At 37.6% G+C, this 19869-nt stretch overlaps 1 protein-coding gene and 1 long non-coding RNA gene across 2 annotated transcripts in view; both read left to right on the top strand.

The window, feature by feature from the left end:
• LOC142986341 (E3 ubiquitin-protein ligase UHRF1-like) overlaps positions 1 to 12923 on the top strand; it is a 32262-nt gene extending 19339 nt beyond the window's left edge. Inside the window, exons 7-16 of the mRNA XM_076134795.1 lie at positions 1799 to 1997; positions 7815 to 7903; positions 7987 to 8071; positions 8173 to 8299; positions 8412 to 8561; positions 8648 to 8786; positions 8871 to 9042; positions 9215 to 9411; positions 9504 to 9602; positions 9795 to 12923. Of these exons, the coding sequence (XP_075990910.1) occupies positions 1799 to 1997; positions 7815 to 7903; positions 7987 to 8071; positions 8173 to 8299; positions 8412 to 8561; positions 8648 to 8786; positions 8871 to 9042; positions 9215 to 9411; positions 9504 to 9602; positions 9795 to 9941 (1404 nt within the window). The 3' untranslated portion in view covers positions 9942 to 12923. The remainder of the gene's footprint in view (positions 1 to 1798; positions 1998 to 7814; positions 7904 to 7986; positions 8072 to 8172; positions 8300 to 8411; positions 8562 to 8647; positions 8787 to 8870; positions 9043 to 9214; positions 9412 to 9503; positions 9603 to 9794) is intronic.
• A 1059-nt stretch (positions 12924 to 13982) lies between these two features.
• LOC142986342 (uncharacterized) lies at positions 13983 to 17147 on the top strand. The gene is made up of 6 exons (XR_012960349.1): positions 13983 to 14136; positions 14247 to 14346; positions 14440 to 14589; positions 14699 to 14840; positions 14924 to 15094; positions 15207 to 17147. It is a non-coding gene; the product is annotated as an uncharacterized LOC142986342 (long non-coding RNA).
• Positions 17148 to 19869: the final 2722 nt, after the last annotated feature.

Below are 19869 nucleotides of genomic sequence, written 5' to 3'. Positions count from 1 at the left end.
GAAGACATACAAGCAGACAGACAGTGACATACAAACATACGGACAGTGATATACAGATATTTTGAAGTTTTCTGTATTGCATTTTCGACATTGGTCTTTTAGCAGTCTCATCGAAGCAGAGCGTTATTGCCTTTGGAACTGTATTATTGCGTACTTTGGTGTGTTGTATGTTTATTATTAAGTATATTATTTTTGGGATATAAACTGTTTGAATTAGAACAATTTTACTCAATATTTAAAAAAAAACTATCAAAATCTAGTATCCAATATCCAAATATTTATTAAAACTGGAAAGAGATAGGTTTTTAAAAAGGTTTTGCCAGAACTGTCTTCTCATACTAGCTGGTGATATTTATGGAAGCGACTCTGCCCTTGGATTTGATCGCGCTATCAGTTCACATAGGTCGTGTAGTGGCGAGTCCCTGCGAGTTCGCGTGAGTGCCGTCACTCGAACCACCACTTAAAAAAAAAGATCAATAAACAAATTTTATTCTAGTATTTAATTGTGATCAAATGCACGGGAAGAATCGCCGCCCAAAAAATCATCAGCTATTATGAGAAGACCTTGTATTAAAAAATAGTCCAAATAAAATTTTACTTAATTAAAATAATTCTGGTCCCGTCTCAAGCACCTTGTTACCAACCGACTTTGAAGTAGCGCCATTGAATTGCGATTTTAAATTAAAATCAAAATTAAATTTCGTGCATCGAACGAGTACATTCAAAACGGAATTGGCCATCTGCCAGACTTGCAAAGGGCTCTTTAGACGGCACCCTACGGGGTTTCCTAAAGGGTTAAAATGTCGTATTGATTAGTACCGGTCAGTCTGGCTGTGTGCCAAGTTTTCTGTGCATTTATGCACTTGATATTGAATTATGGCAGTCAGTCTGGGCAGGAAACGACCCTACTTGTAAAATGAACGGATAAAGTGCGAATGTTAACTTAGAATGGTGGGCTCGTTTCTCAATAAGAGATATATTTAAGTCAAGTTATTAAATTTTATCTTAGTAAATTAAAAAAGTAAAAAAATGGTCTTTTAAGCATAAATATAGAAACAAAAAAGGAGTGTAAAAACAATGAGTAACAAGTAATAAAATACTAAAACCGTCTACTTTTCAAATGACGAAAGTATCGGCCATTCATTCTGAATATTTTATAACATATTCCTTTAATACCTTGTCTAGACATCTGCTATACAAAGGGTTATACAGGTGTCGCCCCACAGGGGTTGCTACGGAGGGGTAGTATTGATTAGTACAGGCCAGACTGACCGTCTAGTACAAAAGATAGCTCGGTACGACTGCACGTCTGCGAAATTGAATAAGTAGTGATGCAATTTATCAATTTTGTGCATCCTGCTCTGTGATCAATCGACACAGGGCTTCGTGTGACCTTAAAATCATTTGAGGTGTAAGCGTTGAGTGATACAAATGTGCATAAAGTCTTCCGTTACATTCAATATTTCAAATATAAAGGAAATAAGTTGAGTCCTAAAGGATACAGTTGTGTAAATAAATATGAGTGATTTGCGCAATTACGACAGGTTACGGACGAAAATATCCATTAGATCTAATCCTAAAATTGTATTTTTTCTTCTTTTTATTCCAGTCCTTCTATTGGACGATCGATAGTTCACATTGGTTAGTAATATGTTCCTTGTGAAATTGTTTCTGGCGGTTATTAACCTGTAGACACTGATTCGTGGCGTCGCGTTGTTTAATTGTTGGTTAACAAGGAGCCTAGGTTAAAGTCCCAAAATACAAGTCAACTTGACTGATACCAGCCGTATCTCGACAGATCGTGTTGTGCGACGAGTGCAATAACGGCTACCACATGATCTGCTTAGATCCTCCACTCACCGAGCTGCCGGCTGAAGAGTGGTACTGCCCCGATTGCTACCGAGACCCCAATGACGTCATCGCGCCAGGAGCTGCCAAACAGACGAAAAAGACTATGACCTCTAAACGGGATTGGGGAAGAGGCATGGCTTGTGTAGGTGAGATGTGATTATCAGTGTTGTTGCTTTAGATACATTTACTAGTAGTTAGGTACGGGCACCACGCAAAGTTTGAACATTTCCTCGACGCCACCACTGTATCATAGCTTTCTCCATAGTTTATCATATATTGTGTGGATGTGTTCAACCACTTTCGGTGCTGACCGTACGTAGACATGTGAAATGTGAACTGCGTTTTTCAATTCTTTGTATAAACTGGACATGTACATAAAAGGTAACATTAAAATTTAGGGGGTATTGTATATAATATATATTATAATGCTATATTTTTGGGTTCAAATTAACCTGCTTGTGTAAATAGCACTTAGTTCAATGAACTAACAGAAGGGTTTGTACTCATAACTCTAACTAACAAATTGCAGGTGACATATAAAACTCATTTCACACTACTTTTCACATGGAGCTTTTAGATATGCTTTTGTTGTTGTTGCTTTGAGACTTTGTATACTAACGTGTTACGAGAAGAAGGACAGACGGCTAATATAGTTTTTTTTTTGGAAATTTAAAGTAAATTTTAAAATAGGTTTGTTGAATATTAGATTCCCTATAAAAATTATCTTCTACAGTTGTCATGATAATCTCTATCAGATTTTTTTTGGAAATTTAAAGTAAATTTTGAGAGTACAGTTTCTGGACAATAGATATTCAATAAAAATTCTCATACACAGTTTAGATATTTAAATATTTTTAATCTAACTATCAAATTCTGTAAATAATACAGTTTTTAAATTAACATGTAATTTAAATGAGGTCAAATAGTAGTCTTAAACCTTTTTTGAACAGCAATATTTTTATAAAATCTGTTAATTCTCGTATTTTTTTCTAGTAATATGCAGTCCGTCTGTCCTTTCGTTAGTATCAAAGTCTCTGCACGCTATTTGAACACATTTATATCATAGAATACAGAAATAACTAGAGCTAGAGTTTGAACAGTTTTCATTTAGGAGTAGATGCTAACAGTAACGTTTGAACTGGACGATAGGACAGTAGAAACATGATTGAACCAATTTCACGATCGAATCGAGAACTAAATTCTCAACTCTATAAGGTTCACTTTTTAATACATTACCCATATTCATTATTACTATTCGTATTAACAACTTGTTTTTTTGAAATAAGTATTAGTTTCGCGCGGTTCTCTTAATATCTAATTACTAAGTATTCAGAAAAAAGTTCTTCGCTTTTTATATTTTAGGAAACATACAATCATTTGTTTTTTTTATATTAACTGACACATAAACATATTTTTGTAAAATTTTTTGAATGCACTTAGAACAAAATAATTTAAACCTTCAATTAAAATATAATAAATTCATCAAAGTCTCTAGTTATATCTGTTTTCTAAAAACATACGCACAAACTATTTTTAATAATAACCTCTTACTAAAATTTCACTATGGATGTACTACCTATTGAAGTCTGTGCACTATACTCGTATTAATTGCAACTAACCCACAAAGCTTAGTGGGTGTGTGCTAGAAAGAACTAACATGTTTAGAAAATCTTACTATAACACGAATTAACTTCGATACTAAAAATATTAATATACGCGCCAATCTCACCTTACTTTTATTGCATTAAAATCTCAAAATATTTCCAATAACACCGCAGTTGAAATAGTTATTGGAACATAACAAAGGATTTCTCATTATGAGATCATTTTAACTGAATTGTTTAGTTGTGGAATGAAATCGTTAAAACAATATGCAGTCGTTCATTTCTACTAATTTTCGAACAAATATGCCCATTTCCATTTTCATTTATTTCTCATTTCGTAAGCTATAGGAATCGAAAATAATACCGATACCAAGACCGGCCAATGCAATATTTCGTGATATAACTCGCAACTCTATCATCTCCCTTTGGCACTTTTATCTGTCATAAATGTGGTCGCGATTGCCACTCCCGTGTAAGCCATTTGAGCCACGAACAAAAGTGTACTAACTCTCTCTGAAGCCACCTTAATCATCTGCAATAGATGAATATGAAATAGTCTAAAACGAGAGGGCAGTTATAAGTGCGTCATTATCTGGGCTCATTTAAACATTGTTTCGAGCCTCGGTCTCAAATATTTATAGTGCTCTAGTTTAGGTAATACATTTATGGTAGTACAAGTATGGTACCCATCTTAGCAATATTGCGCCAATAAAAACCTTAATTTCAACCCTCGTGGTTCAATACGGGGATATACGCGATCGAACGTAATATTTTTCTTAATTTTCGCTTGACATCTCGGCACTGATTATAATATATATTAAAAATATCAGCTAGTATCCCGAAACTTTCAGCGTGCCCCGCGTATGCGACGTGACACCACCGAACGACATATTTCAGGATCGTTGACGTAACATTTTGTAATCATAAAGTATTGGCGGCAAAACACGGGTAACTCAAACTAAAATAAGTTAAAATTAACGACGGGAATAGGGTAAACTAGATATAAAATAATTATTTTCATTAGAATACAAAAAAGAATGTCACGGTATTATTACGACTTGTCATTATTTAACATCAGTTATAAAATAGTTACCGGTTACGACCCTAAAATATGGCCTCGGTCGTGTTTGACTCGATGTATGCGCCGTCGGACCATATAATAGCAAAAGTTTATCTTCTGCAGGTCGGACATGGATAAGTTTTAATACCAAAGTAGGTATTGTAATTTATTAAACTTAAGTCCAGGATTATTATATAGAGGGACGTGGTTACAAATGTCTTCAAACTTGTAAACTTTTCTTAAACATATTAAAATGATTATAGACAGAAATAACCTATTGATTACTTATTTGAACCCAAATAAAGTACGAAACTTGTGACGTCACAATGTTGTATTTCTATCCAAAAAATTGATATTGCATTAAAAGTAGTTGATTTAACCTTAGTTAAGTACCTTATTAGATGTAGTTAACGATTTTTTTTATTCTCTAGTCCTGTTAGTGCCGTTTGGGGCCATACAACGCGTTGATGCATCCACGCGCAGGTCACGCACTCACTATCATATTTCAAACTAACAATTTTACACGTTTTCACAAAAAATCTATTATTATTACACTAACACCACTCCGGTAAAACTGGCTAAAACCCATACAGTAAGTAGTAGGTTCTTAAGTTGGTTACAAATATAAACTAAAATTTAAAGTATTGTGTTTATGTGCATGTGTGTATTGTGTGTATTTATAGTATTTTCACAAGCTGTGCGGGCTTGCGTCTACTCTAATTATTAATATTTAATCAATTGTATATTACGTGTATGTATTTCTCCCCTAATCATCTAGGTTTCTAGGTCAAAATTAACTGACATTATCACCATTTAAAAGGTAAGACATCAATTATCGTGCCTGCGGAACGAGATGCGCCAGAACATTTATAGATTTATAAAGAAACTTCTCATTTGTTTTAACCAAATTCAAATAATTTTCACGCAGGTAAAAAAAACAGTTCGCGAATTAAATATCATAAATAGACAACAGTTCTGGCGCTTTTCGTTCTTTACATTTTTTATCTATGTTATTATTGGAGTCTTATACAAAACTATATAATAATATCCCTTTCATATAAATTCTGGTCCCAAATCCTCCCAAACGGACGTGGTTACAAAGGTTCTCTATCACTGGCTAATATAATTCTACACTACACATTTCTCATGAAACCCTTGACGTTGCTATACTAAATTAGCTTTAAGTATATACACAATCAAAACTGATATTATTATGTATTAAGTATTTCTAAGTACGTTATATATTTTCTAATCATCTAGGTTTCTAGGTCAAAATAAACTGACATCACCATTTAAAAGGTAAGACATCAATTATCGTGCCTGTGGAACGAGATGCGCCAGAACATTTATAGATTTATAAAGAAACTTCTCATTTGTATTAACCAAATTCAATTAATTTTCACGCAGCTTGCTTTTTTATACTCGATTATATTAAAAGCTACTTTCATGGAAACATTTACTTTACATCAACCAAATTCGAAAATATTCATTCATTTAAGTACTTTGTTAACGTAAATAATAGCGACAAGGGTAATTAATGTCGATCTAAGGGTAAAAAAAAAACAGTTCGCGAATTAAATATCATAAATAGACAACAGTTCTGGCGCTTTTCGTTCTTTACATTTTTTATTTATGTTATTATTGGAGTCTTATACAAACTTATAACATATTTATATCCCTTTCATATAAATTCTGGTCCCAAATCCTCCCAAACGGACGTGGTTGCAAAGGTTCCCTATCACTGGCTAATATAATTCTACACTACACATTAAAATTTGTCATGGAACCCTTGACGTTGCTATACTAAATTAATTTTAAGTATATACATAACAAAAACTGATATTCTTAAGTATTTATAAGTACATTACATATTTTCTTTAATAATATTGGTTTCTAGGTTCCAACAATTTTAAGGTAAGGATTTCATAGAGTTGAAATATAATATGTTAAACAATTTAAATCTAACACACAAAATACACTTTGTCTTTCCCGTCAAACTCTGTCAGGCTATAAATATTTTAAGTCACGTATAAATAGTATATAATTTTAAGAACTAATACTTTTACATAAAAGGTTCTCAGTATTAATCATTTAGATTTCTAGGTTCAGCTTAATTATTTAAAGGTAAGGCTTTCATAGAATCTTAAGAAACAATATATTAGGTTTATTACACTTTTCCGTGTAACAGCGTGTGTAGGGAAATTACACTCATAAGAAATTCTTTGTCTTTATAGTGAGAATAGAAATTTATTAACACATTTATTAATACAATTTTTAACTATAATTAAAAAATATTAATAATTTATATTTCAAATCATTCATATTATAAAGTCGCGCAGACACTAATAGTTTTTAAATATATCGGGAACTGCTTGACGTCGCTTGCTAGACGGCCGCTTCGAGCCTATCGTCGACATACCCTCCACTGCAATCATCGACGACACAGCTTAGTCAGGCATCTCTCCCCATACAACGTTGAGTCTTCACCCCCACTTAGAAGCTTAGTCGATCACCTCCAAGTCTCGGTGAGAAGCGGATTTTTCCTAGCACCAGTCACGCCAAGTACTTCGCGATCTAATTGTAAATGTAGCAAAGCTACTAAGTAAACTTTGATTGGTGAAACATTTTTTTCGGCCAAAGTGTCGACGTGACTTTGAACAAACTCGAAACACGGTTTTGTTTCAAATTCTTGTAACGTGTTTCGAGTGTACCATTTCGTATCGGATCTTATTGGTATATTTGTTTTGTTGTGTTGCATACTCCCGAGGGACATACGCGCGGTAAAAATTCAAATGATTTACGTGTTATCATGCATGCTTGTAATATAATTATTATATTATCATTCATTGTTTCACTTCGTTGGAGTTTACGTACAATTGTACTTGTGGACAGCGGAATGCACGTGTCCTCTGTCTTCTGTACTTCAGACTGCTTTTGTATCGCTGTGTAAGCAAGTGGTTGGAAATAATCTGGCCGTTATAAATGTCCCCTGCTTTTGCGATCCCGGCTTTGGGAACTTACACGGTTTCTCCTATACTTTTAAAACGAGTGACGCGCTAACATATTTACAGATATACATAGGTACTATATTGAGAATCAGTCCCAAATTAAATAGGTTAAACCGTTTAAGTGCGACTGTGTACATTTTCCCGTACTAACTTATTAGAACTTATTAACAAAATTAAACAAAATATAAAAAGGCGACTGTTAAGTTCTATGTTGGTACATTGTATGTTGTTGAATGCATTTACACAATCCGTTGGTTTATTCTTATCACTGACGCGGTATGTTTGGTACAGGGAAAACGAAGACCTGCGCGATGCCGCCCAACCACTTCGGACCTATCCCAGGCATCGAAGTTGGGGCGTGCTGGAGATTTCGAATCCAGGTAAAAAAAAATACATTAATCTGTTTCTAACAAATTCCCGCATACGAATTTGAATCGGTTATAATGATAATATTTGTTCACAGCTATCCGAAACTGGAGTACATAGACCTCCGGTTTCGGGGATCCACGGCAGAGACGTCGATGGTGCTTACAGTATTGTCCTATCAGGTCAGTACATACAAAAATTTTATGAGGAACATACTAAATCACAAAATTAATAATATTTACGGTATTTTTCTTTATAAGTATTCACATTTTTTTTTGCGTAGGGGGCTACGAAGACGACGTAGATAACGGCTATGAATTCACGTACACCGGCAGCGGTGGTCGAGACCTCTCCGGCAACAAGCGCACTGCAGAGCAGTCCTGCGATCAAACACTTACTAGAGAAAACAAGTAAGTATTACTTGCACCTTTTCTCCCTAACATATTAGAAACCTGATAAATTATTGTTAAGTATATAAATTTTTGAACTGACGGTTGATAATTTCATTTTCTTTGTTCCCAGGGCTTTGGCACGTAACTGCGCAGTGAAGACAATTAGTGAACAAGGCGGTGACGCGGGCGAAAATTGGCGCAGCGGCAAGCCAGTGCGGGTCGTACGCTCATACAAAATGCTGAAACACTTTCCAAAATATGCACCTAAAGAAGGCATAAGGTAGGGAAAATGTCTGTTTAATACTCTAGTAATTAGAAGCTGTTTGAAAACCTAACCTAACTAATGAATTTATTCTTTGTTCTCAGATACGACGGTATATACAAAGTGGTGAAGTACTACCCCGAGAAGGGACTGTCGGGGTATCGAGTGTGGAAGTATCTGCTGCGACGCGACGACCCGAGCCCTGCGCCCTGGGAGCCCGGCGCTAAAGAATACCCGATCATTGTAAGTAGTATTACTTGACTGCATTAATTCTCCAAATTGCCATAAGTTGGATTTTTAAACTGATATTGATTGTCTTGTTAACAGTATCCGGACGGCTATTTAGAAGCAGAAGCTGAGAAAAAAGCGCTGAAAGAAAAGAACAAGACCAAAGGGAGTAAGAAGGCAAAGAAGCGAGCCTTGAGGGAGAGCAACCAGACTTCCTCGGAAGGGGAGACGTCACCGCCTGTGAAGAAGCGAAAAACTTCACTGAAAGCAGGTAAAACTACTACTTTAACAAAATATTAACCTGTAATTTTATTTACTTTCGTCGAGCGTACTCAAGTGTAAGCTGTTCGCGATTACTCGGAATAAACCCGGGAATAAGTAGCTACAGCTGCACGTTATTTAAATAATTACTACGTATACATGACATTTTGTGTTTGTAATAGGAAAAGCGAAGCCAGTCGAAAGTCCAAAAGGCAAGATCGCGAGCATCTTTATGAAAAGTCCTCCTAAGAAGGTCAAGCCAAAGAAGGAAGTAGAAAGCGGTCTCACGGCCGAAGAGCGAGAGGCGATAGCAGCAGATACGCTGAACAACAAGCTGTGGGACGAGTGCCTTATCGTGTGTGACACTAGAGGCAAAAAGGTAAATAATATATTATTTCCTTAATTTTTTAGGTTGGTGGTGTTTTACAGAATGTTTAAATAACAAATAACATTACTTGTATAATTTCTTAGGAGTTCGTTGAGTACGTGACACAGATGTTCCTGTGCATTATATGTCAAGAAGTGGCTGCCAGTCCTGTGACTACACCATGTCTACACAACTTCTGCATGGTCAGTATTCGTTTTCTATTTTTGTACCAAATTAAATCATTTATTGCTAAGGTTCAATTTCGTGACAGAATTTCGGGTCCCGGATCGTGTAACACGTTTTATCGTATCGTTTTTTTCTGGAATTTCAGATTTGTTTCTAATTAATAGTTAACTTATTGGCTTGAAAACTAACGATATGTCGTTTGTACGCAGGCATGCATAAAGCTGGCCTTCAAGTCAACGGGCGCTCAATGTCCCTGCTGCCGACAGAGTCTCGTAAAATACGAGATAGAACCCAACGAACAACTCAAGACGGCACTTCGCAGCATCCTCGCCGGATATGATGCAGGCAAGAAATAACAACGTTACCTCCATCTCTTTCTGACACTGTGTCGAAGGAAGAGACATGAATATTTTAATTTGCTAGCGTAAAGAAATGTCATCGGTTGCTGATATGATACGAGAAGACCGAAAAATAAGAGAGTCTTACGAAAAAACTAATAACTATTGAATAGTCTCTTCGGCTTGAAGCTCGAGAGCAGTCTTCAAAATCACCAAATCGCTGCCATGATCCCAGAGTAGAGAATACTGATGGAAGAATGTTTACGAGAAACAGCTTTGAAATATTCGGAGTGGAATCACCAGCTCCTAGACCGTCGTTAACTGTCTCAACGTGTCTGAAAGAAGACAGCTTAAACAAACTGCGACAGAACTACAAAAATGTCACGCATGTTCTAGGCTGGTCCCGAAGCTAGAAGTGGGGGGACAGAGGGTGGGCACAAAATCTTTACTAGGTCCCCACTTCCAGCTGATCACCGACCGCTAGAATACAAATGGCTGTCTCACTGTCGTTTTGGTAATCCGCTGGAAGCTATACGGAGTCTTAACATCGGAACACCTAGCACTCCAATATATACCCAGATCACCGTCATCGTTGCCTGATTGACCACTTCGGGTATTTCTAGCTTAAGTCATTAGTCTAATACATAGAAATAATTGATTATCATAGTTGTAAACGAAGTATACCAGTTTGATGTATGGGAGGAGCGCTGGTTTGTAAATATAGTTAGTAATCGAAAAAATTGAAGAAGTGGATAAAAAGTACATCGATTTCGTCAATATTTTTTCTCCAGCATCATCCCGTTACGTATTCGGACCACCTTGAATAGCCTCAACCCTCTAGCCTCTCCCCTAATTGGTATAACTTTATTGGTCCAACCCTTCCATACTCAAATTGTGGATCGTGGCACTTGAAAGGTACCTACCAAAGGAAGTTGTAAAATACCTTTCCTAATAAGTAGGCAGTACCAGCCCGCCGTCTTCTTTTGAAAATGTGTATGCAAATCTTTTGGTGTCTAATTGTAGTAATGTTATAATGAGATACTTACTAGAAGAATATGTCAGACGTGGTCCCTCTCTTCCAGTTTCCAACAAGGACCAGTCCGTCACCTTCTTGTTTAAAAATGTGGGTATCTGATCGTAAACATGATGTAATAAGGTACTTACCATAGGAAGTTGGTAGGAGTGATTTCGTCTCTATTCATTGGTAATACATCAATATTACTGTGCATAGGCCGATCATTTCGCCCATCATCTTTCGGGAATTGATTTGCAGCACTGTAGGTATCTGATTGTAACCAATGTCACGAACACCATCAATGGCCCTTCACTGTTGTTTAATTTCATAAATTCTTTTCGAAAAAACCAATCAGTAGAGTCTTTGAACTCATACGAATTGAGGTGAATGTAATGGTCGAAACCTGCCATATTCAAACTGTGTATTGAGTTGTTTTGTCCATAGAGCCACCGATCGAAGGAAAATGGGTTAGGAATTGAGATTGGCTCACTATTCACTAGTAACAAATAGAAGTTTTTACTGTGAATAGGCAGACCAGTCCGCTCATTTCCTTTTGAAAACGTGTGGGACGGTTGGTGTCTGATTGTCAGCATGCTTTAATGCGGTACTTACTTACCAGAGGAAAATGTGAGGTCTGGCCCCTATTCACAAGTAAACTAACATACATATACTGTGCATGGGTGGACCGCTCCGATCATATTCTTTATGAATGTAAGTATCTGATTACAAACATGTTGTGATGTGGTACTTACGGGGGGGAAATGGTGGGGCTTGGACCCTATTCACTAGTAAACACAGTATACTAGGCATAGGTAGAGCGACCCATCTATTCTTGTTCCGGAACAACACATGTCAGATGATGATGGTTTATCGCACTTGGCTCTGTGCGACAAAGCAATCGGTTTGCAACTGATAATAGTAAAATTGTGTAAATGATAGTTAAGTATTGTTTAGGGGCATTTAATATTAGGTTTAGGCTCAGTAAGAATAGGATAAGTTAAGAAGTAGAAAACAAACACAAACACAAACTCAAACTTTTTGTACCATTAGTTAGAGAAGCCTTGTATTGTTAATTATTTGTTATGAGACTTGACGCAAAATTCGGTCTCTTTTTCACTTTTATACGTTGGTTATAGATTGCAGATAATATATTTTGCTAGGATTTTTTGAGATCATCTCAGGCCGTTGTTATAGTTTGATGTTGATAGTACAAATAGTGTAAGTAATATGTATCGTACTCTGACAATCGATGAGAAGAATGTTTCCAGGATCCTAATCAACCGTTTGTATGTGTTTGTCATTAGTTTGAAGGCAGGTAGATTTAGTATTAACGTTTTGTGTTCAAGAGCCAGGTTCACAGCTTGTGAACGAGTGTCAGATACCTTATCATAGAGTGACAGCAAATGTATGAAAACAACATCTCAATAGTACTCAATACCATCCGATAAGGTGTCTGATACTTATTCAGCGGAGGTGAACCGGGCTTTATATTTATGTTAAGGCTTTAATAGAATGTTCAAGGCCAGTTTCACAGCTAACGAATCAGTGTCAGATACCTTATCATAGAGTGACAGCAAATGTATGAAAACAACATCTCAATAGTACTCAATACCATCCGATAAGGTGTCTGATACTTATTCACCGGAGGTGAAAGGGGCCTTATACCATAGGCCGTAAGGGTCAGTTTCCCAGTTTAGAAATAAGTGTCAGCTAAACTATCCGATAGATAAAGTGACAGCAAATGTATGAACAACATCAACTTTCCATCCGATAAGGCGTCTGATACTTATTTAGAACTGGTGAAACCGGGTCTTATGGCCGGGTTCTGTAAACTTGTGTTGCACATAGCTTTTGTTCTTGGGTTGTATAAGAATCTGGAATCAATTTCAATGTGTAAGTGTACGATGATAAGATTTGATTTTCGTGTTTTGGTGTCCTTTTGTTGATGATGAAGATGATTAATGAATAAAATAATAATTAATAAATGTAAATTTTATTTCGTCACCTTACTCAAAATACACAACACACATCTTTTTCGCCAAACTGTCAGGATACAGGTGTAGTTAAACCTACAAAGATTTTACTCTTTATTTATCATTTAAATTTCTAAGTGTACCATAATTTCAAAGTTCATTGGTTTTATTACACATTCCCGTAAATCAGTGTGAGTAGGGCAGCTACACTAATATGAAACTCTTCACTTTCGAGCCTGTCGTCCGTATAGTCAGGCATCACTGGGGGTGATGAATAGAAATCTAAACATTTATGAAGCCTATTTTAACTATAATTAAAAAAATTTAATAACTTTTGACTTCGAACAAAGCTCGAAACACGGTTTAGTTTCAAATTCTTGTAACGTGTTTCGGGTGTACCATTTCGTATCGGATCTTATTGGTATATTTATTTTGTTGTGTTGCATACTCTCGAGGGACGTACACGTGGTAAAATTTCAAATTATTATTTGTGTTATCGTGCATGCTTGTAATATAATTATTATATTATCAATTTATTGTACTTGTGGACAGCGGAATGCACACTCCAAACTGCTTTTGTATTGCTGTGTAAGCAAGTGGTTGGAAATAATCTCGCCGTTATAAATGTACTTACCCTGCTTTTGCGATCCCGGCTTCGGGAACTTAAACGGTTTTTCCTATACTTTTAAAACTATTTATGCGCTAACATATTTACAGACATACATAGGTACTATATTGAGAATATTTAATCTGGGACTGAGATTAAATAGGTTAAACCGTTTAAGTGCGACTGTGTAAATTTTCTCGTACTAACTTATTAGAACTTATTAACAAAATGAAATAAAAACTATAGCTTTCAAGAAATATAAATAGCTAACTGTCAAGTTCTATGTTGGTACACTGAATGTTGTCGAATGCATTTAAACAGCTCGTTGGTGTATTCGTAACACTGACGTGGTACGATTGTTACAGGGACAACGAAGACCTGCGCGACGCCACCCGACTACTTCGGACCTATCCCGAGCATCGAAGTTACTGGGCGCTAAAAGTTTTAAACGCCGGTAAAAAAATACACTAATCATTTTCATATTGATACTAATTATTAATGATGAGTCAGTTCTAATGATAATATTTGTTCACAGCTTCCCGAAACCGGAGCATCGGCCTCCGGTTTCGGGGTCTCACGACAGGGACGTGGATGGTGGCCACGGCGTTGTACTACCAGGTCAGTGTGTATCAATGGTGCAATAACATATCTTCGGAATATAAATGTTTGATCATATTCAGAATTCAAGATCATTAAAATATGTTTCTTTTGCACTGGGGGCTACGAAGACGACGTAGACAACGGCTACGAGTCCACGTACACGAGCAGCGGTGGGCGGGACCTCTCCGCCGACAAGCGCACTGCATAACAGTCCTGGGATCAAATACAGTAAGTATTAAGTAGTAAGAAAGAAATTGTGAGTACGAAATTTTTAGGTTTGAACCAGTTAACAGTTGATAATGAATTCATCTTTGTTCCCAGGGCATTGGCACGTAGATGTGCAGTGAAGACCTTCAGTAAAGAAGGCGGTGACGCGGGCTAAAATTGGCGCAGCGGCAAGCCGGTCCGGGTCGTACGCTCGTACATAATGCTGAAACACTCCCCAAAATAAGCACCTAAAGAAGGCATTAGGTAAGGAAAATATCTGTTTAATAATCCAGTATTAAGGAGCGGTTTGATAATTGACAAGTCCGATTTTAGTAAAGATTTTACTAACTAATGAAATTGTCTTTGTTCTCAGATACGACGGTATATTATACAAAGTGGTGAAGTACTACCCCGAGAAGGGACTGTCGGGGTATCGAGTGTGGAAGTATCTGCTGCGACGCGACGACCCGAGCCCTGCGCTCTGGGAGCCCGGCGCTTAAGAATACCCGATCATTGTAAGTAGTATTACTTGACTGCATCAATTCTCCAAATTGCCATAAGTTGGATTTTTTACTTATAATGATTGTCTTGTTAACAGTATCGGGACGGCTATTTAGAAGCAGAAGCTGAGAAAAAAGCGCTGAAAGAATAGAACAAGAACAAAGTGAGTAAGAAGGCAAAGAAGCGAGCCTTGAGGGAGAGCAACCAGACTTCCTCGGAAGGGAGACGTCACCGCCTGTGAAGAAGCGAAAAACTTCACTGAAAGCAGGTAAAACTACTACTTTTACTTACGTCGAGCGTGCTCAAGTGTAACCTGTTGATTGTCTTGTTAACACCTTCTTTAAAAATGACCTCTAATATGACATGTGCTTTTGTAACAGGAAAAGCGAAGGCAGCCGAGAGACCCCAAGGCGAGATCGCGAGCATCTTCATAAAAACACAAACACAAAAAGGACTCAGTGTCAGCTCAATGTCCCAGCTGTCGCTGGCGAAATACGAGATAGAACTCGAGCAACTCAAGATGGCACTTCGCAGCATCCTCGCCGGATATGATGCAGGCAAGAAATAACAACGTTACCTCCATCTCTTTCTGACACTGTGTCGAAGAAAGAGACATGAATATTTTAATTTGCTAGCGTAAAGAAATGTCATCGGTTGCTGATATGATACGAGAAGACCGAAAAATAAGAGAGTCTTACGAAAAAACTAATAACTATTGAATAGTCTCTTCGGCTTGAAGCTCGAGAGCAGTCTTCAAAATCACCAAATCGCTGCCATGATCCCAGAGTAGAGAATACTGATGGAAGAATGTTTACGAGAAACAGCTTTGAAATATTCGGAGTGGAATCACCAGCTCCTAGACCGTCGTTAACTGTCTCAACGTGTCTGAAAGAAGAGAGCTTAAACAAACTGCGACAGAACTACAAAAATGTCACGCATGTTCTAGGCTGGTCCCGAAGCTGGAAGTGGGGGGGACAGAGGGTGGGCACAAAATCTTTACTAGGTCCCCACTTCCAGCTGATCACCGACCGCGACCATTGACCCGTTACCATCTCGCAGTCGTCTTGGTAATCCGCTGGAAGCTATACGGAGTCTTAACATCGGAACACCTAGCACTCCAATATATACCCAGATCACCGTCATCGGTGCCCGATTGACCACTTCGGGTATTTCTAGCTTAAGTCATTAGTATAATACACATAGAAATATTGATCATCATAGTTGTAAGCAAACATATGTACAGTATATGTAATATATGGAAGGAGCGCTGGTTTGTAAATATAGTAGGTAATAAAAAATCCAGTGTCTTTTTCACTTGTGTAAGTTAGTTAGAGATTGCAGATAATATATTTTGCTAGGATTTTTTGAGATCATCTCAGGACGTAGTAGTCGTATGTACTATGACAATGGATGTTTCCAGGATTCTAATCAACCGTTTGTATGTGTTTGTCATTAGTTTGAAGGCAGGTAGATTTAGTATTAATGTTTTGTGTTCAAGAGCCAGGTTCACAGCTTGTGAACGAGTGTCAGATACCTTATCATAGAGTGACAGCAAATGTATGAAAACAACATCTCAATAGTACTCAATACCATCCGATAAGGTATCTGATACTTATTCAGCGGAGGTGAACCGGGCTTTATATTTATGTTAAGGCTTTAATAGAATGTTCAAGGCCAGTTTCACAGCTAACGAATCAGTGGCAGATACCTTATCATAGAGTGACAGCAAATGTATGAAAACAACATCTCAATAGTACTCAATACCATCCGATAAGGTATCTGATACTTATTCAGCGGAGGTGAACCGGGCTTTATATTTATGTTAAGGCTTTAATAGAATGTTCAAGGCCAGTTTCACAGCTAACGAATCAGTGGCAGATACCTTATCATAGAGTGACAGCAAATGTATGAAAACAACATCTCAATAGTACTCAATACCATCCGATAAGGTGTCTGATACTTATTCAGCGGAGGTGAAAGGGGCCTTATACCATAGGCCGTAAGGGTCAGTTTCCCAGTTTAGAAATAAGTGTCAGCTAAACTATCCGATAGATAAAGTGACAGCAAATGTATGAACAACATCAACTTTCCATCCGATAAGGCGTCTGATACTTATTTAGAACTGGTGAAACCGGGTCTTATGGCCGGGTTCTGTAAACTTGTGTTGCACATAGCTTTTGTTCTTGGGTTGTATAAGAATCTGGAATCAATTTCAATGTGTAAGTGTACGATGATAAGATTTGATTTTCGTGTTTTGGTGTCCTTTTGTTGATGATGAAGATGATTAATGAATAAAATAATCATTAATAAATGTAAATTTTTATTTCGTCACCTTACTCAAAATACACTATCTTTTTTGCCAAACTATGTCAGGCTACAGTTGTGTTAGGTGAGATATCAATCAAATAAATAAGTAGTAATGAAGTTAAGCCTACAAGGTTCTTACTCTTTATTTATCATTTAAATTTCTAGGTGTACATAGTAGAATGCTAAAATAAAAAAATATTACACATTCCCGTAATTTGGTGTGAGTAGGGCAACTACACGAATTAGAAACTCTTCACTTTCTAGTTGGAATAGGCACTAATAGTTTGCATATCGGCCGCTTCGAGCCTGTCGTCGGCATAGTCAGGTATCTCTCCCGATACAACGTTGAGTCTTCACCCCCACTTAGAAGCTTAGTCGATCACCTCCAAGTCTCGGTGAGAAGGGGATTTTTCCTAGCACCAGTCACGCCAAGTACTTTGCGACTAAATTGTAAATGTAGCAAAGCTACCAATTAAACTTTGATTGGTGAAACATATTTTTCAGCCAAAGTGTCGACGTGACTTTGAACAAAGCTCGAAACAAGGTTTAGTTTCAAATTCTTGTAACGTGTTTCGGGTGTACCATTTCGTATCGAATCTTATTGGTATATTTATTTTATCGTGTTGCATACTCCCGGGGGACGTACACGTGGTAAAATTTCAAATTATTATTTGTGTTATCGTGCATGCTTGTAATATAATTATTATATTATCAATTTATTGTACTTGTGGACAGCGGAATGCACACTCCAAACTGCTTTTGTATTGCTGTGTAAGCAAGTGGTTGGAAATAATCTCGCCGTTATAAATGTACTTACCCTGCTTTTGCGATCCCGGCTTCGGGAACTTAAACGGTTTTTCCTATACTTTTAAAACTATTTATGCGCTAACATATTTACAGACATACATAGGTACTATATTGAGAATATTTAATCTGGGACTGAGATTAAATAGGTTAAACCGTTTATGTGCGACTGTGTAAATTTTCTCGTACTTACTTATTAGAACTTATTAGCAAAATGAAATAAAAACTATAGCTTTCAAGAAATATAAATAGCTAACTGTCAAGTTCTATGTTGGTACACTGAATGTTGTCGAATGCATTTAAACAGCTCGTTGGTGTATTCGTAACACTGACGTGGTACGATTGTTACAGGGACGACGAAGACCTGCGCGACGCCACCCGACTACTTCGGACCTATCCCGAGCATCGAAGTTACTGGGCGCTAAAAGTTTTAAACGCCGGTAAAAAAATACACTAATCATTTTCATATTGATACTAATTATTAATGATGAGTCAGTTCTAATGATAATATTTGTTCACAGCTTCCCGAAACCGGAGCATCGGCCTCCGGTTTCGGGGTCTCACGACAGGGACGTGGATGGTGGCCACGGCGTTGTACTACCAGGTCAGTGTGTATCAATACTGCAATAACATATCTTCGGAATATAAATGTTTGATCATATTCAGAATTCAAGATCATTAAAATATGTTTCTTTTGCACTGGGGGCTACGAAGACGACGTAGACAACGGCTACGAGTCCACGTACACGAGCAGCGGTGGGCGGGACCTCTCCGCCGACAAGCGCACTGCATAACAGTCCTGGGATCAAATACAGTAAGTATTAAGTAGTAAGAAAGAAATTGTGAGTACGAAATTTTTAGGTTTGAACCAGTTAACAGTTGATAATGAATTCATCTTTGTTCCCAGGGCATTGGCACGTAGATGTGCAGTGAAGACCTTCATTAAAGAAGGCGGTGACGCGGGCTAAAATTGGCGCAGCGGCAAGCCGGGCCGGGTCGTACGCTCGTACATAATGCTGAAACACTCCCCATAATAAGCACCTAAAGAAGGCATTAGGTAAGGAAAATATCTGTTTAATAATCCAGTATTAAGGAGCGGTTTGAAAATTGACAAGTCCGATTTTAGTAAAGATTTTACTAACTAATGAAATTGTCTTTGTTCTCAGATACGACGGTATATTATACAAAGTGGTGAAGTACTACCCCGAGAAGGGACTGTCGGGGTATCGAGTGTGGAAGTATCTGCTGCGACGCGACGACCTGAGCCCTGCGCCCTGGGAGCCCGGCGCTAAAGAATACCCGATCATTGTAAGTAGTATTACTTGACTGCATCAATTCTCCAAATTGCCATAAGTTGGATTTTTTACTTATAATGATTGTCTTGTTAACAGTATCGGGACGGCTATTTAGAAGCAGAAGCTGAGAAAAAAGCGCTGAAAGAATAGAACAAGAACAAAGGGAGTAAGAAGGCAAAGAAGCGAGCCTTGAGGGAGAGCAACCAGACTTCCTCGGAGGGGGACGTCACCGCCTGTGAAGAAGCGAAAAACTTCACTGAAAGCAGGTAAAACTACTACTTTTACTTACGTCGAGCGTGCTCAAGTGTAACCTGTTGATTGTCTTGTTAACACCTTCTTTAAAAATGACCTCTAATATGACATGTGCTTTTGTAACAGGAAAAGCGAAGGCAGCCGAGAGACCCCAAGGCGAGATCGCGAGCATCTTCATAAAAACACAAACACAAAAAGGGCTCAGTGTCAGCTCAATGTCCCAGCTGTCGCTGGCGAAATACGAGATAGAACTCGAGCAACTCAAGATGGCACTTCGCAGCATCCTCGCCGGATATGATGCAGGCAAGAAATAACAACGTTACCTCCATCTCTTTCTGACACTGTGTCGAAGAAAGAGACATGAATATTTTAATTTGCTAGCGTA

Source organism: Anticarsia gemmatalis, chromosome Z, assembly GCF_050436995.1.
Source record: "Anticarsia gemmatalis isolate Benzon Research Colony breed Stoneville strain chromosome Z, ilAntGemm2 primary, whole genome shotgun sequence".
NCBI lineage: Eukaryota > Metazoa > Arthropoda > Insecta > Lepidoptera > Erebidae > Anticarsia > Anticarsia gemmatalis.
Note: the sequence above shows the minus strand (reverse complement) of the source record. Positions and strands in the feature narration are given on the sequence as shown.